Raw genomic sequence first — 26,654 nt, 5'->3', positions numbered from 1 at the left:
TTGACCCATGTTTTTGAGCTGGATGCACTGATACAGAAATTGAAACATCTACTCTAAACTAAATAGGCAGAGAATATGGTCTACAAGCCATGGGAGGTTCACAACACAATTTGTCCTGTCAGCACCTAAGAGCTACAGCGTGCTGCTAGCTAGCTATTCACTATTGACTGCCTAGGCAGCGCTTATGTACCTGTGTATGGGTTTTGGGGAACCCATGGCAATGAACTGCATCTGTATGGATGTGCTAATGTTTCAGGAGGTAGAAGACATAGGAATGTACTGTGGTAAGGACACGGGGAAAAAAGGTATTTCAGTAGGGATGCAGAAAGGTAGGAGATACGGAAGTTAGGGGTATTGCAACACCTCAAAAGATGAGAGTATCAGTTTGAGAGTAGAGAAAGGCTGGGCAGAGTGAGAGGCGAATGGGGTATTATGATAGAAAGCAAGAAGAGGTATGGCTTGCATGGCTAAGCAGAAGTCTGGAGGCTGGACTGCACTGTCAGAATTGAGCAGTCATTCTGAGAATCTGGATGCTCCGTCGCTTGAACTGAAGTCATCGCTAGTAATCCTGCTGCTAATAATGGAACCCATACCGAGGTAGCAAGTTTGACATCCTGCTCACTGGGGTATGTATCTTTGATCCTGATCTTACAGAAATCTTACAGGATTCTGTGTGCTCACTGGGTTCATCCTGTTACAGTCACTGAGGTGTTTATGGATCTGTGCTGACAGAGCCTTTAAGTGAAAGTTCCTGGTTGCTCGGACAGGCTGATTGCGTTAGTAAAGAGAAAAATACAAAGGTTTCCTTTTGTTTCAGTATGTCAGACAAGACCAGTAAGTTATTATGAGTCACTTGTTTAGGGTTGAAAATATTACCCTACGTTTTCTGGTGTGATGTATGAGGCCACTAGCAACGGCAAGATGTCGCTGCTAGAGCTTGTGCCCTTTAAAGGAATAACACAATCGTATGTTTAATTTTAACTGAATTGTAATCCAATTTCTTTTGAATTCAAAATGTCAAGTGTACAGTTTATCTGGAATTTCCAAAGCACTGTTGCTGCCTTTCTATCAGTTTAAAATATGACATTATAAATAAATTTTAAAAAGAACAATAAAAGGGTCCAGACATCTCGGAACAAACCTCAAACCAGCCAGTAAAAGCAATGGAATGAACAAACAAATCATTCAGCTTCTTTCTTGCTCTTTCCTTTCATTCAGTATTTTAGGAGAGGATAATGCCTTACGTATCTGGCAGGGTAGCAAAGCTAGGTGGTTTCAGACCGACTTGCAAACAAATTCTATACTAGAAATTCTCTTGCAGGGGACATTCTCCCAGTTGTTCCCTGTAGTTCATACTAAAGGAACTGTAAAGTGCTTTTGACTGAAAGAGGGCTGGGGAAAAATGTTTTTTGGTGTACTTTTGTCCTGCTTTCGGTTGGGATAGAGTTAATTTTCTTCCTAGTAGCTGGAGAGCTCAAACCATTTGAGCTCTACAGGTCAGTGGCATTACTTCTGAACCTAAAAAAAGTGTGGACTAGCAAGCATGCACATAACTGATGTTAAAACTTAATTTAATGTATTTCAGCAGGTTTAGGTATTTTTGTGTTGCTTTCTTGTTCATGTTACATCTTTGTTCCTTTCCTTGCTTGATTTTACTTTTGTTTCTTATCTGTAGTGGTGCATGGATTACAGAGACAAATTCATAGTATGGAGCATACCGTGAAAGACACGTCTTATGAAATGCACCTTCTTCTACTCAGATTTTATAACTTCCTTATTGTAACTGCAACTGCTCAAAGACAAAAGTCCTACCAGGAGAATTATTACTCCCGTTTTCAGCTTCTTTTAATATTTTAGTACTTGGAAACTACTCTTTACCTTTCTCTTAATCACCATCAGCAAGAGCTCCATGAATATCTGTTTGAGAACTTACGTTAAAATAGGTTGTAGTGCATCTTCCCTTCTTATTTTCATCCCTCTTTCCTCTTTTTCATGTATCATGTACCCTCCCTCCTCTCGATCTTCTTGCTGTTTTCTCCTCTTCATCCATCTCTATGCACTTCCTGTCTTTCCCCAACTCTGTACGCTACCCTACCCTCCTCTCCTAACCGTTTACACATCTTTCTTTGCACAAAGGACTTTGAACTTTTACCAGGCTGCTGATAATTCCCCAAAGATTAAAGCCTTTAATAAAAAATGAATACAAAATATTTGAGTGGGGCATTTCCCACAATAGGAGTCAGTCCTCCTGTTAACCTCACACAAGCAGCTGGAAAAGACAATGCTGGATTTTTTCCAGGATGATGTTCTTGTACCCTGTTTGGGACTCCATCTTTCAATTCATTAATTTAGTAATGGGTGGCTAGAAAATATCATATATTTTCTGCTTAGGAGAAGGAAAGTTATTTTCCTGTTCTTTTATTCACCCTGCTGTCTTAGGGCAGTAAGGATTGTCTATTGTGCAGTTCAGCCTGACTTGTATTTTAGCTGTTGAGTGGGAGCACTGGCAGTAACTGTACTGTTCCTCTTTCTCCTCCCGAATTATTTAAATAATGTTCTAAAAAGAATTGCTTCAGTTTGTGAGTAGTGGCTCAGCCTATAGTTTGACCAAGCAGATGTGATAAAATGATCCTGATTTTTTGTCAGCTACCTGACCTTCAGATCCCTGCAGGCAGCTTCCAGAAATGGAAGAGGCTCTGGCCAGTTCCCGCTAACTGTACTCTGGCCTCACAGTCAGCATCAACAAGCCCACTAGACTGATCTGCCTGCTGCTTTTGGACCACAGCATGGTATCAGACCGCACTTGGTTCTTGTTTAGAAGAATCATTTTCTGTCAGCGTAATAAATGATAGCTGCAGGAGTACTGGTCGCTTCCCTGGGAAAGCTTCTGACTTCTGCAGGAATGTTTATGGGTGGCAGGAAGGCCAACTTTCTACTTCGCTTTTCTTCGTGCTGTCCCTCTGCTTGTGTTCCCTCTAGTGGCTGAAATGCAAACGATTGAGCAGATCTGATTCAGGTAGTCACAAGCAGCTGTGTATGTAAATTAAACTAATCATTCCATCAATTATATAGAGGTTCTCTTCTGATTTTGTAGGCGAGCTGAGCATTCAGGATTTCTGTCTTATGCAAAGCTGAGTCTTGACTCTGCTCTAGAGTTTTCTTGTTAACAGTTCACTGGAAAGTGTTTTTTCCCCACTGTGGCAACTGATTTTTTTTGAGCAGTTGTCAATACACAGAAGATGATAGATACCATGGTGAGAAAAGGAATTTGGATTTCTTCTTGTCTCATATAACTGACATGACTTTTCCAACGAAACTGGGAATGTATGTGTTTGTGGCATCTGTGTAATTATTTAATATCTCTGAAGTTGTGGGTCGATATGTGTAGGTGATACAAACATAACAATTTGTCAGGCTGCTACCATTTGCTGGGAGGTTTGATTTCCACTGTGCTTGGTAGGATCTGAGTCGTCTTTTCTTTGAGCCATTAATCAGTGTTTGAATGAACACCAAGAATGTGTTCAGTGCAATGATTACTTCTGTTCTGTTCCAGATTGTCCTGATGGGTATCAAATTATTTGTCCCAGTTACTTAGCAGCTGTCCCTTTTTAAGGCTGTGGTTGAATGGCAGGAATAAATAGAGCATATTTGATCCTCTGTGGTAGAGGTTGCAGTCAGTGCAAACCATTCTTCTGCCATTGTCGTTCTTAACAAAATACATCGAAACAATCATACTCTTCATGACAGTACTTTGGCATGTTTTAATTTCAGCATTATTAGTCACTGCCCATATACGATACGAGTGTTGGTGGATGGAGTGGGAGGAGGGAGAAAGATATTTAAAACAGATAAAGGCTTCCTCCCCGATGTGCATTACTTTTTCTGACCAAGAAATCTATGACTTAACTATGCTACTGCATTTTAGTATTTTATTTGCCTTAAGGCACAGTTAGTAATTCAGTTTGAATTTCTAATATTATTTTTAAAAGTCTTAGAAATGCAAAAGGGATTGCGGGCTTTTTGCAGTGTTAATGGTGAGATACAGAAGCAAGAGACACTAGTGCAATTATCAGTTCAGTGTATTCATTAGCTCACAGACTCTTAAATAATACTCTGATGCTGTTTTTCATAACTGGGGGAAGAAAATGAGATTATCATTAAAATGTTTTTACAAGTAATTATTTTTATTTTCTTACTGTGATAAATGGTTAGGTTAAAACTGGGGGGGGATGACAGCATGGTGGGAAGGGCAGAAAAAACATCTTTACTAAGGTTCTGTGCTAAATTAATCTTTGTTCTGATAAAGAAAACTTAATCAGGTACACAATAACAGGATTTTCAACTTAAGCAGTGTTTGAATTGGAGAATTAATGCTTTTCAGTTAGGGTATGAACAGTTCTTTAAATAACAGGCTTTAAAGGGTTTAAAGGGTTAGATGAACAGAACTAAATTCATGGGGTATATGAACTGCAGCCCACACTACATGTCCGGAGTAAAACAAGTCCACACAATGGGCAATTGTTTGCTCCAGCACATTCAGCTTGTCTAACATACTCTGCATTTCAGTTTGTCATTATACCCTGAATGTGTTCACTTCATACTGTGGTATTTGAAATCTGCCTTGAGGGTTTGATTAAACTTTCTGTAGTGGTGTAATGCATCCTGCTTGTTGGTTTCATTGTTGTTTGGTGAAGATGATCTTCCGTATCCGTATGTCTGGCCATTGTTTCCACAACCAGTTCAGTGCAGCTTCCTCAGCGCAAACTGCTCTCCCTTCTCCCATTGTCCAGAAAGGGTGACTTCTGATGGTTGCATAGCTTTATTGTTTCCTTCCCATTATTGTCAAACTCACGTGGTAATACTTGGCACTTTTACTGACTTTATAGATTAGGATGTGATGTCGTAGAGAAGGGGACAGGGCTACCCAAATTTTCTCAATTGCAGGGAGGAGCTGCCCAGGTGTGCTGAGGGGCCTGTACTCAGGAAGAGAAACAGGGAATCCTCCACAGTGAGTAACCCCACTTTCAAGTGCACACAGTTTCCTTCATAGCCGTGTCCAGTACAGTGTAGTTTCCTCTTCTGTCCTTTCCAGTTTGCCCCCTGGAATGTTCCCAGTTCAATTATCTTCTTTTCCCTTTATTTTGGTGTATTCTCATTTTACCTTGTCCTTTTTCTTTGTCTTCTTTCTGAAGATTAAAGTTTCCACTTTTGTCTCTTCACACCATTAATCTTTTCTCATTCTAGTCTTAATCTTTATAGGCATTGTCATTTTTCCAGTGTGTCATTGTGGTTCTGTCACTAATACATCGTATCATTTCTCTTCCCTTGCTGTGCAGTGGCCCTTTTCCCAGCCCTGTGTGGTTCCTTCCGTCCTTACTCATTGCCATACTCTTTCCTACCCACTCTTCTTTCTCCTTTCCAATCACCTTTTGGCTTTCCTTTCTTGACGGGTCCCTTTTGAATCTTGCCTATTGATGTATGTGAGATAAGCGCAGTTCAGCTCCCAGACCTTTCTAGTGCAGCCCTCACTTCTGTATTTTCCTTTGTGGAACTGAAAGATAAAGGATACAAAGCTCATCTGTAACAAAGAACCGAAGGATTTGGTAAACTGTGTTTTGGCTGCGAAAGGGGAGAACAGGCAGTAAATCAGAATTGTAAAATGGCAGGAGAGGGCTGAGCTTGTCAAGTTGTAGTGAGTAGGGAGGCTTTGGCTTTAGGTGAGCTGCTTGAATTACAGCCCTGGCTAGCACCCTTCACACTTTGACTTGCATGATACGATGTGGTCGTGTCTCTAGTCCCTAGTGGGCAGGTATCCACATAGTACTACTTTCACAATTGCCATCATTTGGTAACTACTAAAGAGAAGCTCAGGATCGGATGAATTTGGAGACCAAACTGATTTCTTATTTACCCAGGGTAGAAATGCAAGTTCTGGCTGAGATATGTTGGCAAGATGCTCTGGGAAGCTTGATTGCCGTGGCCTGTGCTGCACCTTTTACTGCTGATTGAAAGGTTTCATTTTCCAGGGCTGTCAGTCTGGCACTTTACATGAACAAAAGAGTAGCTGTTTGTTTAACAGCTTAAAACTGATGGAGACAAAAAGGAAGTGGAAAACCAGAAAAATCTGTACGAAATAGTTGTATCTGGAAAAGGAGTGGGTTACTTTGGGCTCAATTGGAAAACGCAAAGGAGTGGAAAACTGAGCTGAACTGGAAAAATATACTGCACTCTGTCATGTAGCATCTTGTGTGCTGTGACTGTTCTGACTACTTAATTTTTCATTGTTTTGAGAAACAAAAAGCATTTTAAAATTGAAACCTGTCTGTGTCAATTCTCACAGTAGCTCCTGCTCTACAAATGGAAGATTTTAGCCAATTTTGTTCCTGAGGTCATGACAAAACCTAAGCGTAGAATATTCAAATGACCTCAAATAGTTCTAAAGTAATAAAAATCAAAAAAGAAGACTAGCTGTCTCTTTCTTTCTGTTTTGTTTTGGTTTTTTTTTTCCCCCCCTCCTGCCTGAAAGGAACTCTGTTGCTGTGTGATAAAACTAGTTGCGTATTTCAACTCTTTTATTTGGAACTCGGTAAGGCGGATGTAGCAGATGATGCACAAAAGCATCAAGTAAATCTTATTCTCGCTGCAGTTTCCTGGATTATATCTGGCCTTCCAACAGAGGACTCCAGTCTCAACACTACCGTTCCCTGCCTTTCACAAATGACTACATAAAAACTGCATGATCGCATAACCTTTCAGATTCACAGGACAGCTGTGTCTTGTCACTTACACGTTTATTATTTCTTTTCAGGCATTGGAAAAGTACCCCAACTCACCAATGACTGCAAAACAAATACTGGAAGTCATTCAGAAAGAAGGATTAAAAGAAACAAGGTCAGTGTTTATATGTTCTGTATTTTTGTGCTCTCTTTGAAAACCATCTAGGAATGGTATATAATCTTTACAAAACATAAAGTGCTGGTTAATGGCTGAATTGATTTCCAGTACCAAAGTGGGAAATATAGCTGATGGGTTTTGTTTGTTTGTTAGTTCAAGGCTTTTAAAATGGTTAGTGACTGGCTTAACTTTGTACCTTCCAAAAGGAGTCTGTGGGCCAGCTCCAGCCCAATGGCCTTTCTTTAGAAAGACAGTGTGATCTGCTCAGACAGCCCAGTGCTACATCTGATTTTTTCTTAAGGACCGAAGCTTAACAACTGGATTGCCTCTGCCACCATGTGCATGGAGAAAGTGTGAGATGGAGCTAGACACACTCCTTCTCTCACTTGGGTTTGTGGTCTGGCACTTAAATCACTGTTACGACATGCTGCTGTTGCCTGTGGTAACAGGGGTTGTGCTGATAAAGAATTGGGAATGGAAGGAGAGGGGTGTTTGAACACTGGGAGCTAGTCTGTGTGGCTGCAGAGGTTGGATACTGAGTTGCTTAATAACAGTGTACTTTGGATGTAGATTACAACTATAGTCATTAAGCTGTTAGGGGATCGGTGGGTTATCCAGAGCCTATGAAAATCAACAGTTGTCTTCCATTGAATCCTGGTTCAGATGGGCATGCAGCTTCTTGTTCCTCAAAGGTGACTGACTACGTGGTAGGTCTTCTAGTGACCTGCAGATGGAAACTTGGGCAGGAAGTAAAATAAGTTAAGGAAAAACTGGTTGGTTGTTGGGGGTCTCCTATAAGATGCAGTCCTCTTCTCCAAATGTTATAGTAAAAATTTTCTGTTCTAATAAATTCTTTTAATACTTGTTGCTGTCTCAAAGTAAAGGGAGACATCCGCTTTTATTTTAATTATAATCTTTTAGTGTGGCACCTAAAATCTATGACAAGAGAACTTCAAAGCCTGTGTAGAGGAGTAGGAACACATTATGTCTGTTGCTTCTGAGTTTATTCTGGTGAACCAGAAGTAATGACGGGACATATTTTTACTGAATTCACTGTTGTTCCAAAGAAACAGAACACTCTGCGTGATCATTTGCACTGCATAGCCATGCACTGCTTTGTTGGTAACCTCATAACATGCTTATAAGAGCTGTATTTTGGTAAAATTGCAAAAGAGATGGTATGCAAGACGAAGTTGAATTTGCCACCTTTTACAGATATAAAATGCTTTAGTTCTTGTCAAGAAATTGCTTCAAGTATATTTGGCAATGATGCCAAGGAAACAAGGGGATGAAAACTTCTGAAAACAAATGTCCAAACGTGTGTTATGCTGCAAGGATTTGCATACAACAACAAAAAAGCAAGAAAACCCAACTTTGAAAATCTGTTTTTATTAAGATACTGTTTCTCACAGCAGTGAATAGATTGCTTTCTTCTTCTTGCATCTTGTGATATGAGACAACTGCATGGGAGAGGCTCACATGCCTGATAATAGCATTTCTTTGTAATTTTAAAAATTCTTGTTTCTGTGAACAGTGCATGAACAAAATTTTGTGTGCAAAACCTATGGGAGGGAGTGAAGGCAGCGTTTTTATGATTTAAATATAGAAAATGTGGAAGCCCTTTTTAATTGCTGCAGAATGAATAATAAGAGAAAGATTCCTTTGAAGAGGTTCAAAGCTGGATCTTCTTTCATTTCTTCAGTTACTAAGAAACAGAATTGCAGGGAGATAGGAAGGAAATTCTGATTTTTATTCATGGTATGGTATGTGCAGGTATGTGTGAACGTGCAGTAGATTGCAGGATGCCATATGTGGTCATGAGTATCTAGATAACTGAGAAGGATAAAATTCAATGTTCTTTACTCCTTACTTGAAACATTGTACTACATTATAGGCTAGGTCATCCTAAACTGATTAGCCTAAAAATTCTAAATTCTGCAATTGTAAAAACAAAAAATGTTGATTTTGTATTGATTTTTTTTAAAGTTTGGATTCTCATTTAACTTCTGATTTCATGTAAAAGTTGTGTTTCTGCTGCATTTTAATACTGATTAGGCACAAACCTGCAAAGCTATCTGAGTGCCTAACTCTTAATAGGAGCCGATAAGGTATTTGACTTCATATACATATTTTTTGATTGGGCTTCAGTGCATAAGTAATGTTTTGTTTTCACAGTCCTTGAATTCAGAGTCTCCCATTTACTTCATCCAGCTCTGCAATTTTTTTCAGTACCTTTCTGCCAGTATGGTACCTTTGCTGTTACTAAAGATGATCTTTCCTGGTCTCTGTGCTGCAGCCAGCTAAGATGAGTAAGGGATGTAAATTTATGATGTGCAGTCACCTGGTCATAAGCAGTAGAATGGCACTAGTGTATTTTATTCTGTATTGATTTGTGTATTCTTCAAGTCTGAACTTGTACCAGCAATATGTTACTACTTTAATATACTTTACTTAATCCTTTATACTGATTATCACTGTCGGTAGAACCTTGGCAATCCTAAATGAAGTTCTTCAAAAATTTTCCTCTCTACTGTTCCATTTATAGATGAGCGAGATTAATTGGCTTAGTCATTTTTCAAATATATTGCAGCATTAATTAATCTAAAGCTTTTTGCTGTGGTAGTAAATCTGAATGAATAACGTATGATTTTCAGCAATCTCATTGTCATTATGTGTAATCTTTAAAAAGACACTGTCAGACTATTCAGCCTCTTCTTTTCTTTGTTTGCAATAAAGACATCAAGTTGCACATTTATTTTTTTTATTACTCAAATAATTAAATACTATAGAAGGAAAATTCCAAAGTTACAAGGCAGATATATGTTAGAAATTAAAATAAAAACTTACTGACATGTCCTGTGAGAGGTTATACACCTACCCAGTTTCCTATATCTTGGGGGATGTAAAGCTCAATTTTGTTTGTTAAATATCTTTCCTGTTATGATGGTTAGTTGTAAAATGGTCAGCAGGCAGTTCTTCTGCTACCTAGAAGGAGTAAAAACTTTTAAGGCAAACCTTTTTGGGATGTAGAAAATATATGGTTTTCTTCCAGGGTGGGGGCGGGGAGGGAGAAGTATTTATTTTACATTCATGCCTGTGCTGATAGCTAACGGTGTCAGGCCAGCAGCCCTGGACACTGAAATCTCTTTACAAAGAAGATAGACAGCAGCTCACTCCAGTGCACAGTGCTCTGGATTTTCCTTCCTTAGCATCCACTGTCCTGTTCTTTTGAAAACAATTCCCTGTCCCATTGTAACTTTGTAGACTCACAACCTGCTGGTTATGTATCCTAGCATGAGATTTTGCTGATTTTGCTAGTGTGACATAGACTACTAGTCAGAGTATGCTCCACTATAGCCTCAGTGCTCCTTTTCCACTGTGCTGCTGCCTCACTAGTTGTTCTCCATCTTGTGTTTCCGCTGTTACTTATTCCTGTTGAGGTCTAGAATTCCCCTTACTGAATTGTATTCAGGTCTTCTGCAGACCGTTTCTCAAATTTTATTAAGATTGCTTTAACATGTAGTCTTGTCTTTCAGCATGCATGCAGCCCTTCCAAGTTTAGTGTCATCTGTTTATTAGAACTTGTTTCCTTTTGCAGCATTATATTTCTCTTCTTTGCTTATGAAAGTCCCATGAGAAACAATGTTCAAAGATTCATGAAGTCGGACTACATGATACCTACTGCTGCTTCTCTAACTACAGGGTCTGCTACTATGTCATAAAGAATATTTTGATAGATTTTGAAGTAACTTGTTTTGACAGGTCTATGTATTACTCAACTTATTCCAAATAATTTTTATTCCATATTTTGGGGGAATTGAAATTCAGTTGCTGCATCTTTACTTCCTTGGCTCTGCCTTTTTTTTTCATTTTTTTAAAGCTAGTCACTAGATGTTTTCCAGTCTTTTGGGATCACTGCTGTCCTCTACAAATTCTCAAAAATGACTAGTGATAATTCTGAGACTGGTTCAGTCAGCTCTAAATACCATGTGATGGATTTCAACAGATTTAACTGATTTGAGAACATCTAATTTATTTAATTATCATCTAATGAATTTTCTCTGTGTTTGTTCCTGGTGTTGGTTTTAGTAGCTGTCTAATCATAGACACCGTTCTAATTAGGTGTCAACAAAGAAGAGGCACTAGCACTCCTGTGCTTTTGGTGTAAGTGCTCAGTGCCACCCCTTCACGGAAGAGCAAGCCAGTTTCCTACCTGTTGGTGTGCTTATAGAAATGTCTTTGTGCATGGTGGGTGGGTGAGTTTGCTGAAGTTTAATTTCCTGAAGCCCATTTTCTTCTTTTTATGTTTTCCCTTATTTTCCTAAAAATGAAGAATCATCCCTTCATTAACGCTCAGTGTTTTCAGCTGCTTCTTCCCCACTGGTTCAAATCAAATGGAGTACTGCCTTCCTTCCTAACTGCTTTTTATGTCTTCTGTTCAAGGATTTTTGTTCCTAACACAGTCCCAGGAACTTGCCAGATGCTTCTCTGTCCCTGTGTCTTTCTTTTCCCAAGAGGTGCCTGCATGGTCATAATGGGGATATTTAAGTAGGTCATGTGTTTTAAAAATTTTTGCTGATTCTCACAGAAAAAAGCTTCTCTCTCTAATTCTCCTGGTTTCCTGCTATATTAAACTGTGACCCTATGTCATGGTTTAACCCGAGCCAGCAACTGAGCACCACGCAGCCGCTCGCTCACTCCCCTGCCCCGGTGGGATGGGGGAGAGAATTGGAAGAGTAAAAGTGAGAAAACTTGTGGGTTGAGATAAGAACAGTTTAATAATTGAAATAAAGTAAAATAGTAATAATAATAATAAAAAAATATACAAAGCAAGTGATGCACGATGCAATTGCTTACCACCTGCCACCCAATGCCCACTCAGTCCCCAAGCAGCGGCCTGCCGGCCAGCTTTTCCCTAGTTCATATACTGAGCATGATGTCACATGGTATGGAATATCCCTTTGGCCAGTCTGGGACAGCTGTCCTGGCTGTGCCCCCTCCCTGCTGTTTGTGCACCTCCAGCCTTCTCAGTCGGTAGAGCATGAGAAGCTGAAAAGTCCCTGACTAGTGTAAGCACTACTTAACACACTGATGTTTTAGTTGTTGCTATCAACATTATTCTCATACTAAATCCAAAACACAGCACTATACCAGCTACTAGGAAGAAAATTAACTCTATCCCAGCTGAAACCAGGACAGTATCCACCCCTTATTCTATACCATCTACATCATGCCCAGGTCCCACACTTTCCAGTACATCCCAATTAATCACCAGCACTTTTCCTGTCTTTTGATATATACACACAGATATCATTCCCTTAGTCTATGGGCCATCCCTATAAAATATTTGTTGAGTTCATTTAGTCCATGACTTTGGGCTCCATCTGTCATAACAGTCCTTCAGGGCAGGAGAGATGGTGTGTGGTGTTGGATTGTTGCATGCTGAAGCCAGTTCTGGTTCCATTATCACTGTGCTTTGCTCGGTTTCATCAAAGTTCATTCTTCATTAGTCTAGGTGATTCTTACTGTAATACTGTTGATATGGCATATAGCCACCATAGAAGTGATGATATACAGTATTATATACAAATTAACATCATACAATTTAATTCATTGGCTAATCTCACCCAAAATCAAATCCCCTTGAGGTACACATCAGACTTCCCCATCCTCCCGCATCACCCACCAAGTGCACCCAGGTCCTTGAGCAAAAGCCGTCCCACGGATGGGTTTGCTTTTGCCCAAGGAAGGAATAGCGCAGACTGTCTTCCCCAGCATATTTATGTGCACTACAGGGACTTTATTCCCATCTACAGTACGTAAAAGTTCTGACTGGGCAGGGCCAGCTCGATTGGCAGATCCCCTAGTGTTGACTAACCAGGTGGCCTTTGCTAAATGTGTGTCCCAATGTTTGAATGTCCCAGCACCCATTGTTCTCAGTGTAGTCTTTAACAGTCCATTGTATTGTTTGATTTTCCCGGAGGCTGGTACATGATAGGGGATGTGATACACCCACTCAGTGCCGTGCTCTTTGGCCCAGGTGTCTATGAGGTTGTTTCAGAAATGAGTCCCGTTGTCTGACTCAATTCTTTCTGGGGTGCCATGTCGCCATATGACCTGTTTTTCAAGGCCCAGGATAGTGTTCAGGGTGGTGGCATGGGGCATGGGATATGTTTCCAGCAATCCGGTGGTTGCCTCCACCATTGTAAGCACGTGGCGCTTGCCTTGGCGGGTTTGTGGGAGTGTGATATAATCGATCTGCCAGGCCTCCCCATATTTATATTTCAGCCATCGTCCTCCATACCAGAGAGGCTTTAACCGCTTGGCCTGTTTGATTGCAGCGCATGTTTCACATTCATGGATAACCTGTGCAATAGTGTCTATCGTCAAGTCCACCCCTCGATCATGAGCCCATCTATATGTTGCATCTCTTCCTTGATGGCCTGAGGTGTCATGGGCCCAACGGAGCTATAAATAATTCACCCTTATGTTGCCAGTCCAGATCCACCTGAGCCACTTCAATCTTAGCAGCCTGATCCACCTGCTGGTTGTTTTGATGTTCTTCAGTGGCCCGACTCTTGGGTACATGAGCATCTACCTGACGGACCTTACAACCAAGTTCTCCACCCGGGCAGCAATATCTTGCCACAATGCGGCAGCCCAGATGGGTTTGCCTCTGCGCTGCCAGTTGCTCTGTTTCCGTTGCTGTAACCACCCCCACAGGGCATTTGGCACCATCCATGAGTCAGTACAGAGATAAAGTACTGGCCATTTTTCTTGTTCAGCAATATTGAAAGCCAGCTGGATGGCCTTTACTTCTGCAAATTGCCTCAATTCACCTTCTCCTGCAGCAGTTTCTGCGACTTGTCATATAGGACTCCATACAGCAGCCTTCCACCTCCGATGCTTTCCCACAATATGACAGGACCCATCAGTGAACAGGGCACATTGCTTCTCATTTTCTGGTAGTTTATTACACAGTGGGGCCTCTTCAGCACGCGTCACCTCCTCCTCTGGCGATACTCCAAAATCTTTGCCTTCTGGCCAGTCCATGATCACTTCCAAGATTCCTGGGCGACTGGGATTTCCTATTTGAGCCCGTTGTGTGATCAGTGCGACCCACTTACTCCACGTAGCATCAGTTGCATGATGTGTACAGGGGATCTTCCCTTTGAACATCCAGCCCAGCACCAGCAGTCGGGGTGCCAGGAGGAGCTGTGCTTCAGTACCAACCACTTCCGAAGCAGCTTGAACCCCTTCACATGCTGCCAATATCTTTTTCAGCTGGAGTATAGCACGTCTTGGATCCTCTGTATCCCCGACTCCAAAATCCTAAAGGTTGACCTCGAGTTTCCCCTGGTACTTTCTGCCAGAGAGTCCAGGTAGGGCCATTCTCCCCGGCTGCGGTGTAGAGTACATTTTTTACATCTTGTCCTTCCCGGACTGGCCCAAGGGCTACTGCATGAACTATCTCCTCTTTAATTTGTTCAAAGGCTTGTCGTTGCTCAGGGCCCCATTTGAAATTGTTCTTCTTCTGGGTCACTTGATAGAGAGGGCTTACAATCAGACTGTAATTTGGAATATGCATTCTCCAAAAACCCACGACGCCTAAGAAAGCTTGTGTTTCCTTTTTGCTAGTTGGTGGAGACATGGCTGTTATTTTGTTGATCACATCCATTGGGATCTGATGACGTCCATCTTGCCATTTTACTCCTAAAAACTGGATCTCCCTTGACCTTACTTTGTTTTATGGCAAAACCAGTTTTCACAAGGATTTGGACTATTTTCTTCCCTTTCTCAAAAACAACTTCTGCTGTGTTGCCCCACATGATGATGTCATCAATGTATTGCAGGTGTTCCGGAGCCTCACCCTGTTCCAGTGCAGTCTGGATCAGTCCATGGAAATGGTGGGGCTGTGTTTCCACCCCTGGGGCAGTTGGTTCCAGGTGTAGTGGACGCCCCTCCAAGTGAAAGCAAACTGTGGCCTGCACTCTGCTGCCAAAGGGATTGAGAAGAACACATTAGCCATATCAGTTGTGGCATACTACTTGGCTGCCTTTGACTCCAGTTTGTACTGAAGTTCTAGCATGTTCGGCACGGCAGCACTCAGCTGCAGCGTGACTTCATTCAGGCCATGATAGTCTACTGTTAGTCTCCACGCTCTGTTAGACTTTCACACTGGCCATATGGGACTGTTAAAGGGTGAGCGAGTCTTGCTGATCAATCCTTGGCTCTCCAGTTGAAGAATCAGCTTATGGATGGGAATCAGGGAGTCTTGGTTGGTGCGGTATTGCCACCGGTGCACCGTGGTGGCAGCGATTGGCATCTGTTGGTCTTCGACCTTCAGCAACCCCACAACAGAATGGTCCTCCAAGAGACCAGGCAAAGTAGACGGCTGTTTAATTTCTTCCGTCTCCAAGGCAGTTATACCAAAAGCCCACCAGTACCCTTTTGGGTCCTTGAAATACCCTCTCCTGAGGCAGTCTGTGCCAAGGTTGCATGGAGCCTCTGGGCCAGTCACAATGGGGTGCTTTTGGCACTCATTCCCAGTTAGGCTCACTTCAGCCTCCAATAGAGTTAGCTGTTGGGATCCCCCTGTCAATCCAGAAATACAGATGGGTTCTGCCGCTTTATAGCTTGATGGCATTAGGGTACACTGTGCACCGGTGTCTACTAGAGCCTTATACTCCTGTGGGTCTGATGTGCCAGGCCATCGAATCCACACAGTCCAGTAAACCTGGTTGTCCCTTTCCTCCCCCTGGCTGGAGGCAGAGCCCCTCTAGTCCTGGTCATAGTATCTGTTATTCACTTCTTTTAAATACGAGTCAGAAGTTTCTTCATTAAGATCAGAAGTAAGATCAGCCCTTCTACTCTGTCTGGGGAACTGCCCACTGGAAACTGGAGCAGCAATTTTCCTGCAAGAACCCCCTTTTGTGATTGTTTTTCCTTGCAACTCTAGGGTCGGGGGCAGGCAACCCATGCCTCTAGGTTTGAGGTAGATTTTCCATCCCGCTTCCCCATGTCCTCTCCGTGGTCACGTAGGTAAAACCACAGGGTGGCCTGTGGTGCGTACCCTCTATATCCTCTGTCTTGAACAGAGGGACGCTTACTCCTAATGCCTGAGATACTGGTCCATACAGGTGGGGAGTAGGACCTATCCTCTTTGAGTTGCTGGAACTCCCGGGACAGTTTCTCTACAGCTGAGACGAGGGAGGAAGAGAGACTTCCGTCGTATTGCCAGAGTTGGTCAGCCAATTCATCCACCGTTGGTCCCTCTTTATCTTTCCAGGTCACTACTGCCAATGAGTTTGCATACAACGATGGTGTGCTCCGTACCAACTTCTGCCACATGGGTCATGTGCACTGGACTTCATCTGGGTCTTTGGATAACTGCTCATTGTCCAGGTCATCATAAAACATCTCCAGCATGGTTAGTTCCCTCAGGTTCTGGATACCTCTCTCCATGGTGGTCCACTTGCCTGGGTGACATATAACATCTTGAAAGGATGCCTTTCCTTCATGCCTGACAGGAGTCGCCTCCAGAGGCCGAGGACTTGTGCCCCTCTTGCAATGCTTTGTCAATGCCCCCTTCCCTGGAAGGGGATCCCAGCTGTTTGGCTTCCCTACCCTCTAATTCCAGGCTACTGGCCCTGTTATCCCAGCATTGGAGCAGCCAGGTGACAATGCGCTTGCCTGGATGATGGCTGAAATCTTTTCACATGTCTCGCAGCTCACTCAGGGATAGGGATCAGGTGGTTTCCATCTCATTTACGAGTTCTGCCTCTTCCTTCTCCTTTCCTTGTCATGGCCCTGCTTTTTCCTCATCCCTTACTAAATGAGCTTTCACTTCCAACATTTCTTCTTGTGTATAGGGATGATTGATACCAGCACAGGTTGGTTCTCTTGTTCAGCTGCAGTGTCTGTTATGGGGGTTGGAGTAGCTGCAGTGCCTGTCATTTTGTCATCAGATCCAGAGACCTTCTCTTCCCTTTGAGGGTACTGAATAGCGTTGAACAGGGCTCGGTAGGCATGGGCCAGGCCCCAGCACGTTGCAGTGATCTGTGTCTCTCTGGAGTTGCCAGGGTGACAGCATACTTTTTCCAAATATTGTACTAATTTTTCAGGATTCTGCACTTGTTCAGGGGTGAAGTTCCAAAACACTGGAGGTGCCCACCATCCTAGGCATTTTCCCATGCTATCCCACACACCCTGCCACTCATAATTATCCAGCCTTGAGGCACATCTCTGGATGATATTCTTAAATTGCTTATTAACCTTAGGCAAAACTGAAACAATATTCCCAAGAGATACCAATAGAAGTATCTTAACTACCCAAGGATGTTCAAGATACTGAAAAGTTATTGCAATGAAGGAGGAAACATCATAGAAGAAGGTAGCAAAGCTGCCATTCTGTATTTGCTCCATAAAAAACCTCTCAGAGGAAGAACTATAATTGCTAATTGTCTCCACGAAGTGGAACCCAAAGTACAGTAATGGCTTCAGTACAAAGCTGAAATACCAGATTAAGCTCAAGGCCAGTGTTTTAATAACAAACCTCCCAGGCAAAACATCACTAATCACTGCAGAGCACAGCAAACTGCAAAAACCAACACCAATCTCTAACATGTACAGCAAAAAAAAGAGCATCGTGCAGATCAGATAAACTAATATCGAGAACAGATGAATCAATATTGTGACCCACAACTGTTAACAGATATAAATTCCTTAATACGCTCTGGTTAATCTGTTGTTATCTCAAACCCTTCGTGCCCCACATTGGGCACCAAAAAGGACTGTCATGGTTTAACCTCAGCTGGCAACTGAGCACCACACAGCTGCTCGCTCACTCCCCGGCCCCGGTGGGATGGGGGAGAGAATTGGAAGAGTAAAAGTGAGAAAGCTCGGGGGTTGAGATAAGAACAGTTTAATAATTTAAATAAAATAAAGTAAAATAGTAATGATAAAAGAATATACAAAGCAAATGATGCACGATGCAGTTGCTCACCACCCACTGACTGATGCCCAGCCAGTTCCCGAGCAGCGGTCACCGCCCCCCGGCCAACTCCCCCCACTTTATATACTGAGCACGATGTCATATGGTATGGAATATCCCTTTGGCCAGTTTGGGTCAGCTGTCCTGGCTGTGCCCCCTCCCAGCTTCTTGCTGGCAGGGCATGAGAAGCTGAAAAGTCCCTGACTAGTGTAAGCACTACTTAGCAACAACTAAAACATCAGTGTGTTATCAACATTATTCTCATCCTAAATCCAAAACACAGCACTGTACCAGCTACTAGGTAGAAATCTATCTTAGCCAAAACCAGGACACCCTAGTATCATGCTTGGTTTTGCCCTCTTGTCATTACCTGGCAATTGCCTGTAGGACCACCAGGAATAACCTATTTATTCCCTTCTGTTTGGGGCACTGCACCTTCATGAAGGATAGGACCAATTGAAGACTGCTTAAAATTATCAGGGAGATAGAAAGATAGATGTTGGTATGAATTAGGTGTTTGGATTAAGGAAGAGAAGATTGCGTTTAGACATAGTAAGTCTTCCAATACATAAAAGAGAAAAAAAGTAAGGGAATAAGTTACCAAGTGCATGTCTGATATGGACAGGGCAAGAAATAAGGCCTTTAAACTGAAGCAAGAAAAGATTCCAACTAGATAGTATGAAGATTGTTTTTTCTAACGGGTATAATTGTTTTCTGTCGTGAGCTGTGGGGGAGATGTGTGAGATCTCTAGATCTCTCTAAAAACATTATAGATATGTGTCTGTCAGGAATTATGTACATTTGGTTGATCCTGCCTTGAACTAGGGGAATGAACTAGCATATCCCTTGATTCATATTTTTCTATTAATTTTTTTAGATCAGTGTGCAGTACTTGGGCCATACATGTTGTTTGAGTCCTAGAGGAGAATATCCAGCCAAATTCTGATAAATGTTTGATGCTAATAACCCTAGATTATGTCTTGGCTTTCTGTAGTTCCCTTTCTCCTTTGCTTGGTGAGGCTGGGAAATTGACTTGTCTGGATAAGATTAAAGCCAAAGATTCTCAGTACAAGTTAAAAGCCAATAAATTTTCAAAATGGGACAAGCAATGTTTAATTTTTTGGAGTGCAACTTTAGCCCACAGCTATGCTAGCTATTTACTTTCCTTCTCCATTAGACTCAGGACTGTGAACCCTGGAATGGGATAAATTCATAGCATTTTTGCTTTTCAACTAGAGTAACAGACCTATGTATTATAAAGTAACTTTGATTATTCTGTTCAGGTAATTCATAGAAGAGGTTAAAAAAAAAATCCATTCGTCTCATTCTGTTTTTCATTTTCCAGTAGGAATCTTAAACTTCTTTTTCTTGATGTTTCTTTGTTGATCTTCATTTCAACTATGAGAATCACGGCATCAGTCCTAACTCCTCCTCCTTTTTTTCTCTGCATGTTTTGTCTTTTGCCACGCAATGTTAAGCTATCTATTGATTTATTGTTGTGACAGTAGTCTTTCAGAAGACTAAGAAGAGATGCTTGCCACTGGCACTGGCAATAGTGCTGTTTCTTCTGCACTCCACACTGTTGATAATATCTATCGTGAATGATATCATAACATATTAAGTGTTCTGAGCCTAGGAAAGCAGCAAAGTATGACCCTGATAAATCTCAAGACACTCTTACTAGATTTACACTTTTTGTGCAGAAATATTGAACTAGTGGGTTAGCTAGAATTAAACCCACTTTGAACTGCTGAGCGGAGTCATCAATGGAATAAAACACATGATCCGTGCAGGGTCTGTCTGTAGCTCTGAAGTGAGATGGTACTCCTGAAAATATTACTGTCACTTCTGAATCCTTTGATCTTTTTGCCAGTGTCTCTTTAAGCCTTTGCATACTTCATCCTTAGAGCTATTGACTAAAATAAAACCCATTCTGAATGCTGCTGTTTCTGTAAATAGGCTAAATGAGCTGGCAACTGTCTTCTGTTGTTTATCGTTTTCAAGTTCCTTGTTTTATTGTGTATGCATGTAGACAGAAAATTTTTACTTCCTTTCTCTGTAAAGTAATTCCAAAATGTCATTGTGATTCATAATTATTAACAAGTCATAGTTTTTATCTTCCACTTAAAAAAAAAAAAAAGCAAATGCCCTCCAATAACGAAAAGCTCTTAAAAATTTCACTGAAAGAACCACAGTTTTTGTCTTAAGGCTCTGATTGTTAACAGAAGAACACAGACAGTTAAGAGGCTTCTGTGGTTGCATATATCTGATAGAATTTATTTGGGAGCCTCTTCAGCTGAAGGAGTGCATTGTTTTGTCTTGAAGGTAGTTATTCCCTGCAACGGACTGAAAGGAAGCCTTGATGAGAAGAGAGAGAGAAAGCTATTAGCATTCTTTTGCCTGGCAATATTAGGTTGATTTTTATGCCTCTACAGATGTGGCTTTTGGCTGTAGAGCAGTGAAAGAAACAAACTTTCAGTACAACCTGTCTTTCTGCATAAATTCACTTCAGACACCTCTTTGAAACGCTGTTTTCCCCAGTGTAACAGCAAACCGCCTAATTTGGTAGGCAGTTGTGATAGCAGCAATTCACCAGCTGAAAATCTCAGGCTTGCTCCTTCTTGCCTAGGCATTCCCGGCATCGTTATGCCACAGTGCAGTCTAACCAGGTAAAAACTGATGGGCTTCCTACGTTATTGCATTCCAACGTTGGAACTGTAACTTGCATAATCACACCCATGTCACCTCTGTGATAATTATTTCAGTTTTTGATGGCGATGTAGCCCTAAAACAACTACGGTATTAACTCGAGCCTAAGAGCAGGGTTGTTAATTCTTGACGCCATGTTGCTGCATTGTGATTACCCTACTGTTAGCTTAAAGCTAGCTTGCTTATGTCTGTACAATGGTAATCCCGTCTTTGTACTGATTTGGAAAACTGTTTTTGGGTGCTAATGAAACATGTAAAATAATAAAACCTCAAATGTTTTCCCTCAGCTAATTGCAAAAACAACAGAATTTTTGTTTATTAGTGATGATGCTTCTTCCATTGTGTATACCTATGAAAGATATATTTCAATATAAGATACTTAACTACCTTGAATATATTTTTTTTTTGCCTGAAGCACCATTATCTTCATTCATCACAATATCTCCATATTCCAGTTTTTAGAAATTTTCTGGGGTATTTTTTTTTGTTTTAATGCTGCTCGTCTTCCTTTCACAGGACAGTGGAGTCTCTCTCTAGGGATTTCAATAAACAGTCCAGTAAAATCAGTCTGCATGTCAGCATCCTTTATAAAATTACCTGTTTGTTTGGTTTGGGTTTTTTTTTTTTTTTTTTGCACGATGCATGTAGTAACGGGTGCCCCAGCTGTTACAGGCAGGCTAAAAATCATGCTTGTGTCACAGATGCAAATTCCTTTGTTAGTTTTATTAAGGTGTGGATTTAATTTTGGAAATATTTCAGATGATAAATGGCACAATGTAAATAGTAAGAATCTTTTGAGTATGACACAGAATACTTTGGAGGATACTGTTCTGAATATTAATTGAGCATATGTAAAAAGAGAGTGGAGACAGAAGCAAAGTAATATTTTTTCAAAGCTAAATGGAGAGCTAAGAACGTAGCCTGGTCCTCTGCTCCTCCCCTCCCAATATCCTGTCCATTAAACTGGTGTTGCTGCTGCAGTATCTCTACTAGTTCCCGTCTACATGCAATCCCTTGTCCCAAGAGTTTCTGCTACAGGAATCTTCCCTCTTTCTCAAACTGGGTCACCAATCCCGTGGTCTCCAATTACCCCAAACTGCTGTCATCCTTTTTCCCTTCCCATATGTGAGGACGCAAACTCCATTCATTTCACCATTCGATGTGCCTGAAATTTTCTTAAGTAATACAATGTGGACATCCCAGATTTCAGTATTTATTTCACATTCTGGCTTAGGACCAACCAAGCTTTCTTCTTTAGTTTGGTTCCAGGACCATTTATGAGGAAATAAAAACACAATTCCATCATTTTATCATGTCTGGGACCTTCAATAGATGATTTACAACAGTTTAGAAAAGTTCATACGGCTTCCCCTTTTGTACTTCGCCCCTGATTTGTCATCATGTTGAAGTCTGTTCCTGTATGCTCAGGTGAACTGAGATTTCAGAAGAGTTGATCTCTTTTGTTAAAGATTATTATGTTACTGTTAGTTTTCCATATACATTTTTGTTCATATAGAGTTCAGTACTTCAGTTTTCTATTTGGTACAGTAGTTCTCTGTGTCTGGGTGCTAAAACATATATTGTAACCACCTTTCCACCTTTCATGGAAGTAATAGGAAATAGCGCGGCTTGATTTTTTTTTTATTATTATTTTTTAAAAGATCTGCCATAAAGTTGTTTGCCTTAAATCTATTAGCAGCTCTGCAAAATGTGTCTGCAAAGATTGGGAAAACAGGAATCCAGTCAGTGTGACACACTTGCTTCCTCGGTATTATTAAAATATTTTTATTTTACTTGTGCAGTTACTTGGGTTTCTGCTCCTCCCACCCAAGCCTAAGCTGTATTTTCTCAAAGAACATTATGCTAGTGCAGTGTATAAAGCTTTTTTATTTGTTTGATGCTTTACTGGTAAGGGAGAGTGGCCCACATGATCATTAGATATTCAAGTTATAATAATTCAGTAGAAATGTGAAAATTTTAAAAGTTCATTTATTTAGCTGTAATAGGAAAAATTATGGTTGTTAAGTTTTGTGATGTGATAAACGTTTCAACTTCTAAAGGTCTATATTGCAAAAATATTTTATCTTTGAATGCGTGCGCAAGTCCTCTTTATCACAGCCTAATTTTCTGAAATTAAGATGCCCCATAAGATGTTAACGCCATATTAAAGATATCCCTTTTTCAATACAAGAGGAAATCCAACAACTTAAATGCAACAAATAATAGATAGCAGTGCAGATGCTGATGATCTTATAAGATTTACTAGTTATTTTGTGCAGTAATGACACCACTTCCTATTAAAGGACATTTTATTTTGAAGTAGGAGATGGACATCAGCTGTGACTAAATAGTGTAAATTTGTCAACAAATTCAGTGTTGGCTTTTTTTGCATAATGTAATAATTCCTTTATCAATATATTTTGATGTTTAATGTAAGAATTTAAGTTGTGTTTTCTTTTTCCTATGTTGTATCTCTCAGTGTAGACTACTATTGAAAGAGACTGAAACGTAGTAATGTAGTTCAGGCTGATGAAAAGAGAAACGTCCTGCATTATGAATTGGTGTTACCATATGCATAGCATTATCCTGGAGTGTATATTAGGTGATAACTGACTTTCCACATTTCTCCTAGAAAGTGTAACTTCTCTTTTAGCAATATTTAAGTATGCTACAGATCTTTTTTCTTCAATGTTTCTGTATTTCAAAGAGTATTTCTGTGTTAAAGTTTGTGTCTCTTTTTCAGAAAGAGAAATTAAATAAGGATATCCAAGAGATCTAAACACATTCAAAGCAATCAGATACTCACAGAAGTTATGTTAGGAAAGTTTCACCAGATCTTTAATCCATCCTCCCAGCAGTGCAAGTTTTTTGGTTTGTTTGTTTGGGTGTTTTTTTTGTTTGTTTTGATGGTTGGGGTTTTTTTTGTGTGTATAGTATGCTTCCTATAGTGTAGTGCTTTAAGCCTGATTTCTTTTTTTAAATGACTGAAGAGATAAGACCTTCCACAGTCTACAGAGTGTTTTCCTGGTCTTTTATCCAAAGTCTGCCTGCAGTTCTATAAACTGAACCATGACTATGTAGAAGGTAGGTAGATGTATACGTTCTTCGATTTTACTACGTTTATCAGCCTGCTTTGCCAGCATCTTTTTAAGAGGAACAAAGACATAGAAGAGCTTTCCAGTAGTAGTTGTCCATTGCTGTCCAGAGCCAAAACTTTCAAAAATATCTTTGGGAAACTGAGATTTGACAGAATGTGTTCTCTTTCTATCATTGTTCTGAAATGAAGCTCTGTCACATATTAACGTTGAAGTACATAGGTAATAAACTAGTATTTTAAAATAAAAGTCAGAAACAAGACCTGCAAGAGAGCTTAATATCACTGTATGCTAGTTAGGGGCAAAATGTGAGAACTGTTGCTGAGTAGCCAGCAACCTTGTTCAGCTCTCTTGTGCTTAGAAAAGGCAAGAATAATCTACTGTATTTCCTTTAGGAAGAAAATATTTGGGCAAATGCGATTCAACACATAAGCCTGTCAGGAGCAGCCATATATATCAAATTTTCAAACACAAAATGATACAGAGACTTTAGCTAGAAGGAGTCACCTTCTGAATAAACAATCTGGTAAAATATTCTTGGGAAAAGAGTTTAATCTGTTGAAGACTTAAAACCTGCAGTGAAAATTGAAATCTGGCTGGGAACTTGAAGACATGCCTGGTTTAATGGATTTATGAGCTTTTGTTGCAACATCCGAGTAACCTAAGAGGCTGCTTTTTCTTGCAGGTGTAAAATGACTTATTCTAGGTTTCAACTTGCTAGTTGCTGATTGAGATTTATTTGTTGGGGTTGGATTTTTTTGGCATTTGTGTTTTGTATTTCTGTATTTCTCTTTTGCATTGAAAAGTTAGTATTTAAACCTATTATTTATTACTGCTTTGAATTTCATTTATCCCACAGCTGACTTTTGTCTTTATTTCTAAGCACTCTGTCTTAAGGGACATGCACAACATGCCACAAAATGGTATAATCTTTTTTTATGCTATTTCTAGTATTCCATAGCAACTGGGGAAAAAAAAAGAGCCTAAACTGAACACTACAACACAGGCAATTCGTTACAGATTTTCCGCTTAGTATTCAGTAAATTGTCATGTCCTTATTTTCATCATTAGCATATTTTTCACAGAGCAGAAGCATAGCCATTTCTGGCAGACTGAATTAAATCTGTTTTACTTGAATGTGAGAGAAGAAAACATTGTCAGGCTTTCTATGAAAGCATCATTTTCTAGTAATAATTTCTTTTCTGGAACAGTTTGCTGTGGATGTCTTTATGTTTCTATAAAGATATGTGTATGTGTTTCAGTCTACCTGTAATTAAACCATTTCTTAACTGGAGGGGAAAAAAATACAGAAATAATTCTTTTCTCTTATTTTTTTTTCTTCATATAGCATGAGCTGAAAAAACTACTAGTTCTCTTACAGTCATGCACTGGCATATTTAATTTAAAATTTTGAAGTATATTTTTATAGAATCAAGACCAGAAAAAGCCTCAGAATTTCACTGTCCAAGGACTATGAAAAAGATAATGTATAACTGTTCAGAAAATTTTTTACATACATGAATTTCTTTTCTATCTAAGGCTAGCTGATAGCAATTCCATTTTATTTATTTTGAGTCTCATAGGTAGTCGTCTTAATTACTGTGAAATTAAATTACGTGCACGCTCTTCATTTCAAAACAGAATTTAAAAAGTGTCTAAACATCTTTTGCTTGCTTACTTACTATCATGTGAATGAAAAATATGTTTTATGCAAGATCTGATTTTCTTTCAGTGGTATAGAAAGCTCCGTCTTCTGCTTGTAATCCCAATAAACTCTGCATTTGTCAGTGAGGCTGTTTTATGATAGCTGTATGCTAGAACCAGTAATTGTGTGGCTGGCAAATATTTACAGTATCAACAGAGAACTGAGAACCAAAACATATATATCAAATTAAAGTATAAACAAAAGAACTTAAATACTCTATGTATGAAACTGTGTTTATGTGCTTGAGTGTGTAAATACACCTACAGACACAAATGCACCTTTGTACACATACACATGCACTTATATGCATATAAAGTTGTAAATCACAAAATTATACTCAGATACATCCTTTGCTCAGTTCTTCCAATAGCAAAGACTATGGGAAAATGCTCAAAAGATTCCTAAGAACTGTTTTGCTGTTTGCCCTGAATAGCTAAAAGAGAGGACAAATGGACTTTTTTCCCCCCATTTCTTTTGGTTTTCATTTTATTTGTAATATGAGAAAAGGAAAATGGGATCTAGTAGGTCTTTTGCTGGAAGGTAGTACTTACTAAAGAAAAAACAAGCAAAAATAGCTGAGTAACCCTATTTAGCATCTTATAGCATCCATAGCTACTGCTGTATCTTTTATATGTTTCAATAAGCTTGCTTAAGATATGTTTATCTGCTATCAGGAATCTATCAAGATATACCATTCTGTACATTTTTTCCTAAAAGAGCTTCACTTGCATGCTTTTATATTTCATTTACAAATAAAACAAGTGCGAGATCTAGACAATTATTATTTTCTCTTGCATATGGCCCCCATTACTTGTTATTGCTTCCTTTCTTCTTATGTTACCAATACACCTGGAGTCTTTGTTTTATAGACTGCTAAATACTTTAGGTAGCCATTATCAAATATGCAATCATTGTGTCAAAAATAACGTGTCCTCTACAGTCATCAGAAAGGAAAAAAACTATGACCTATAAAGGACAGCAAGGAACTTTTTGAGAAGAAATCTTTAAGAATATAGGACAAGCAGGAAGTTGTTGGTTTGGGTTTTTTAAAGACTGCTTGCTTTCAGTCAGGGAATCTTTTCTTGGCCAGTGAAAATTAGGCAGTTTCAAACTGTATGTATACTCCTAACTGTCTGTCCCCTTCATCCAAAACCAACACCACTAAACCCAATCCAACCGTTAACCTTTCTCTGTTTGTAGTAGTAACTTCAGGGTATTAACGTAAACAATTGCATCAAAATATCATTCAGTCAGATGA

General features: G+C 40.0%; 1 protein-coding gene across 1 annotated transcript in view; it reads left to right on the top strand.

Moving 5' to 3' along the window:
- The window catches only part of ASXL3 (ASXL transcriptional regulator 3), a 136,031-nt gene that overhangs the window by 17,524 nt on the left and 91,853 nt on the right, over positions 1-26,654 (top strand). The window contains exons 2-3 of the mRNA XM_076329772.1: positions 6,809-6,891; positions 7,243-7,245. Coding sequence (XP_076185887.1) covers positions 6,809-6,891; positions 7,243-7,245 — 86 coding nt within the window. The remainder of the gene's footprint in view (positions 1-6,808; positions 6,892-7,242; positions 7,246-26,654) is intronic.

Source organism: Aptenodytes patagonicus, chromosome 2 (genome assembly GCF_965638725.1).
Source record: "Aptenodytes patagonicus chromosome 2, bAptPat1.pri.cur, whole genome shotgun sequence".
NCBI lineage: Eukaryota > Metazoa > Chordata > Aves > Sphenisciformes > Spheniscidae > Aptenodytes > Aptenodytes patagonicus.
Note: the sequence above shows the minus strand (reverse complement) of the source record. Positions and strands in the feature narration are given on the sequence as shown.